The sequence below is a fragment of the Trachymyrmex cornetzi genome, unplaced genomic scaffold (genome assembly GCF_001594075.2).
Source record: "Trachymyrmex cornetzi isolate Tcor2-1 unplaced genomic scaffold, Tcor1.1 scaffold693, whole genome shotgun sequence".
Taxonomy (NCBI): Eukaryota; Metazoa; Arthropoda; class Insecta; order Hymenoptera; family Formicidae; genus Trachymyrmex; species Trachymyrmex cornetzi.
This window is the reverse complement of record NW_017300018.1, coordinates 12,989-18,138: the sequence shown is the minus strand read 5'-3', so window position 1 is coordinate 18,138 and position 5,150 is coordinate 12,989. Positions and strand designations below refer to the sequence as shown.

The 5,150-nt window shown below is 36.9% G+C and overlaps 2 protein-coding genes across 2 annotated transcripts in view; both read left to right on the top strand.

Annotated features, from left to right (window-relative positions):
* LOC108767570 (uncharacterized) overlaps window positions 1-564 on the top strand; it is a 4,790-nt gene extending 4,226 nt beyond the window's left edge. The window contains exons 4-5 of the mRNA XM_018517515.1: window positions 199-337; window positions 495-564. Of these exons, the coding sequence (XP_018373017.1) occupies window positions 199-337; window positions 495-564 (209 nt within the window). The remainder of the gene's footprint in view (window positions 1-198; window positions 338-494) is intronic.
* Window positions 565-602: 38 nt separating this feature from the next.
* On the top strand, window positions 603-2,423 carry LOC108767569 (uncharacterized). The gene is made up of 2 exons (XM_018517514.1): window positions 603-940; window positions 998-2,423. Exons 1-2 carry the CDS (start codon window positions 603-605, stop codon window positions 2,421-2,423), a joined length of 1,764 nt encoding a protein of 587 aa, XP_018373016.1.
* The last annotated feature ends 2,727 nt before the right edge of the window (window positions 2,424-5,150 follow it).

Below are 5,150 nucleotides of genomic sequence, written 5' to 3'. Positions count from 1 at the left end.
TTTCACCCCTTAAACATGCGTTAGGGCCCGTATAAAAAAATACGTGTTTCTTAGATTTTCGTGTTTTACAATATATTTCATGGAGAATCAAATCGGTTCAAGACAGTTGTGAAACTTCCCTTGTTAGAGAAGCTTGTAAGTCTAAACGGGGTATCCTTTCCGTCATTGCTTAAATTTACGATCCATTGGGTCTCATAGGGCCAGTCATAGTAAAGGCCAAACTATTCATGAGAAGCCTGTGGAAATTAAGCGTGAATTGGGATGACAAATTACCAAGTGAATTTATGCTCAAGTGGAATTCCTACAAGGAAAGACTGGAAGTTATCGAAGAAATAAGGTACCACGTCAAGTAGTAATCAAGGACGCCATCAAGATGGAAATGCATGGATTCTGTGATGCGTCGCAGGTGGCTTATGGAGCCTGTATTTATTTGTGTTCTATAGATACAACGGAAAAAAGAACCGTACGATTACTAACGTCTAAATCACGTATAGCGCCCATGAAGATTATCTCAACCCCAAGATTGGAATGATGCAGTGCAGTACTACTGGCGAAACTCACTAACAAAATAAGGAGTGTTATGACATTCCCGATAAGCAAGTATGTCTATTGGAGTGACTCTAGTATTGTTATCCATTGGATTCGAGGTGACAAACAATTATAAGGTCTTTGTAGCGAATCGGGTGGTAAAGATCCAAGGCTTAACACGTCAAGAGGAATGGCGTCATGTAGGGACAAAGTCTAACCCTGCTGACATGCTGTCTCGAGGTATGGATCCTCGGGAATTACCCTATTCAGAAATATGGTGGTCGGGACCATCGTGGTTACAAGCAAGCCCGGATCAATGGCCACAGGAATTTATTATGGAACGACAAGACGGATTAGAAGAAAGATCCCGAGAGAGGGTCTTGGTAACGATGCATGAAGAAGGATGCAACCTGTTAGACAAATTTTCATCACTATCCAAATTGAGGCGGGTGGTAGCTTAATATTATAGATTCGTGGAAAACGCAGGAAAGTCAACGCAACGAAGTAGTGGACCCTTAAAGGTAGAGGAATTGAGAAGAGCTAATATCGCGTTAATCAAGATAGTTCAGCGTCAAGCATATTCTCAAGAAATTGAAGAGTTGAGCAAGGAAGGAAATTTCAAGAGTGTAGCCAGAAGTAGTCGCATCTTAGCGCTAAATCCATTTTTAGACGAGCAAGGAATCCTGCGAGTTGGCGGCCGTCTGAAGAATGCGGAACTGTCATATGATCAGCGATTTCCCATTATCCTTCCTTCCGATAGTCCTTTTTCTACATTGCTCATCCGCGAGAAACATTATCAGTATTTACATGCAGAACTCAACACATTGAGTGCCATCATTCGCGAGAATTATTGGATTGTATCGGCCCGCAGAAAAATTCGTGGTGTATTACGCCGATGTATATTATGTTTTCGTAAATCTCCGAAAAATATAAGTCAACTTATGGGTAATTTGCCAGCAGTGCGGGTAAATCCGGGACGTCCATTTAATCATACGGGTATTGATTACGCCGGCCCGTTTACAATTAAGATATCGCGTAATAAATCGGGCAAAGCATACTTGGCTGTATTTGTGTGTTTAGCCACTAAGGCTGTTCATTTAGAAGTCGTTTCTGATTTGTCAACCGTTGCATTTATTAACACTTTGAAACGATTCGTCGCAAGGCGTGGTAAAAGCAGTCACTTATACTCAGATAACGGTCGCAATTTCATAGGGGCCAGAAATGAACTGAACGAGTGGGTAAGGTTTATCCAAAGCGAACAATTAAAGAACGAGGTTTTAGAGTTTACTGCTGAACAATCAATTAGGTGGAAATTCATACCCCCATATTCCCCTCATGTTGGAGGGATATGGGAATCAGCCGTAAAGGCAGCTAAATCTCATATGAAGGCAGTAATGAATCAGAATAGTTTGACATTTGAAGAATTGACCACAATATTTACTCAAATTGAGGCTATACTAAATTCGAGGCCAATAACTCCAGTCTCAACGGATCCCTCAGATTTATCGGCACTTACGCCTGGGCACTTTTTAGTAGGCGCGCCCTTGACGGCGATTCCAGAACCCAATATTGAGCAGATACACCTAAATCGCTTATCGCGCTTTCAACTACTATCTAGTATTATACAAGGCTTCTGGAAGCGTTGGTCAAGAGAATATGTTTCTAATTTACAAGTTAGACAAAAATGGAAAGAACGTAAAGAAAATCCTAATCTTAAGATAGGTGCTCTTGTATTGCTACGAGATGATAACGCCCCCCCGCTTCAATGGAGATTGGGTCGCATAACCGAGCTCATTAAAGGACAGGATGGACTAGTTCGGATGGTGGAATTGAAAACCCAGTTAGGGTTAACTCAACGAGCGATTCAGAGAATTAGTGTATTGCCATTAGAATAAATATTTTTTGGTATTCGTTTGTTTTTTGTTTTTGAAAGTCAAGCCTTTCAAGGCGGGCAGGATGTCGTAGAGCGCTAAAGGTGTGTAGAGCGAGAGATCGATAGATCGATAGATCGAGTGTGTGTGGTAAGAGCGAGAGAGGTGTGTGAGTATTATTATTATTGTGTTGTATTAAAAGATAGGATGTAACGGATATGTTTCGAGTTGTTGTATAAAGAGAATAAAAAAGGCGTTCAACCAAAGAAAGAGAAAGTTATATATTCATACCCCCAAAGGTTGGGATACATAAATCATGAATCAATCATCAGCTGTAAAAAACGCCGAATAAAATTATCTGAAACATCTTTACCAATGTTCGATGGGAAATACGAAAATTGACTGTCATTTAATAATTCCTTTTGCTATGATAGACTCGCGGACGGATTTATGCGATATTGAAAAGCTGCAATATTTGCAATCGGCGTTGAAAAGCGAAGCAGCCAACAAAATAAAGATTTTGGCAATCGACGGTGCACAATTATTTCAAGGCATGGGAATTGTTAAAGCGCGCGTACGAAGTCAAACGGATTTTGACTTCGTGACATCTGTCGCTCCTCGTAAATTTGCCCAATCAGGAAAGGGAATCCTTGTCCAAGCTCGCGGACGGCGCGCAGCAGCACGTCGCCTCCCTGTAGGCCTATTCTGTAACTTTTGTCGTTATCGTTACATACCGAAGATCGTCGTTTGCGCCACCGACACTGTAACGACAAAGTTATTCTGTAACTCCTCTTAGCAACAGGGTATCGATACAAAATAGGGTACCGACATCGTTATCGAAATGATTATACTCGGTTAGAAATAATTCTCACTGGCCAATCAAAAACTCCATTTGTGTTATTCTTTCGATGAATTTAGGAACACTAAAGAAACGTTATAACTTGTATAAAAATCTTTCAATGCCTATCAGAGCCGACACAGGATATTATGTGTAAATAATCAATTTATTAAAAACAATAAAATTATATAATTATGGTAACAGGTAAACGTTTCAACCCTATTACTTGGGTCCTCTTCAGTACCAAAAAGAAAAAAAACACAAAAATTCTATAATTAATTGTGTAGAGTAACTATGTAAACGGCAAGGTTGGAAGAAGCGAAGATTGTGTCCATAATATATGTACGACAAGAATTTGGCAGAATTGCTATGAAACGGAGAGCAAAATGTTAAAAATAGAAGAAGATTAAAAAACATTTTAATAAGAGCATGTCATCGAATGAGTAAAAAAAATTGCGAGACTTACATGTCATGAATAAGGAAATGGGCTGACGTACATTTCAGAGATGCATCCCGTCATTAATTGAAAAATCACTACACAAATAAAGAAATATAAAAATTTAAGGACGAATTAATGATAATTTAAACGTAAACGATGAGAGCTTACATGACGATACATTTGACGCGAACTTAACCGTCAGAAGTCACAGTTAGTAATGAGAGAAATTTCAGAACAAAGTCGAACAGAGACGAGATACATTTCGTAAATACGTCAACAAAACAACACCGATAAATCGAATATTAAAGTGAAACCGGTAAACGAGAGAAGTCGGCGCAAATAAACATACAGTTAAAGCTATAAATAAATTAAACGGATGCATACAAAAACTTAAAAAACATAACTGAGATTAATACATAATGTGAGTCAACGCAAGTAATTGTATAGTCAAAATTTTGAGTAAATTAATAAAAATTAAAAAATGTCAATAAGAATAAAATTAAGTACAAAGGTCTGAGATTGAAAAACTCAAAAAAAATACAATCAGAGTTATAAATGAATTAAACTGATATATAACAAAAACACAAAAAATATATGGTATAATTGAGATTAATACATAAGGTAAGTCAACGCAAATAAAAATATATTCAAAATTTTAAGTAAATTAATAAAAATTAAGAAATGTCAATAAGAATAAAATTAATAATAAAGGCCTGAGATTAAACAATCAAATGAACTTTTTCAAAAATAAGCATGTAATCGATGACAATAGAATAAAAAAGAGGAAACGTCACGAAGTCGAAAAAAGGCTCTCATATAACTGGTCTCGTTTGTACGTGTCATTCTGTAGATTTAATCCGTGTTTTTGTTTTGTAATGTGGATCATTTCTGATAAAATTCTTTCCTCCAAAACTTCTCTTTGTCTAAAATTTTTATGTTATCCCAGTGAAAGTCATGGGAAGTCTGTAATCTGTGTTCGGTAATTACTGATGATTGAGTGGTGTTTCTGTTGATATGGTTTCTATGTTCAGAAATTCTTACGCCAACACATCTTCCAGTTTGGCTCACATATGAGGCATCACAGTTTTTACAATTTAATCTATAGACTACTTCCGCTTGGGATGTTGTTGGTAACCTATCTTTATGTACCCCAATAAAGGAGTTCAATTTTTTAATACCCCTGTATGCAAACATTAAGCCCAGAATTTTGCTAAAGAAGCTCTTAATTTTTTCTGAAATAGAAGGAATATAAGGGATTACAAAAAATATTTTGTTTTCAAAAGAAGGAGCAGAAGCAGAAGAAGGAATATCATCAGAAGGAATATTTCGATAGTTAAGCTGTTTGAATCTATTGTATAGTTTCTTTTTAATGGTTGTAAAGATTAATTTTAGAGGGTACCCGTTCTTCAATAAAACATCGATGATAAAGTCAAAATTTTTTTTATGGAATTTAGGGTGGGATAGCAAAATTATT

Excerpts from the sequence above, each read along its gene's own strand:
- LOC108767569 (XM_018517514.1), top strand. The coding sequence starts at position 603 with ATGTCTATTGGAGTGACTCTAGTATTGTTATCCATTGGATTCGAGGTG. Across the intron at positions 941-997 it reads CATGAAGAAGGATGCAACCT|ATTCGTGGAAAACGCAGGAA; the intron begins GTTAGACAAATT and ends TTAATATTATAG.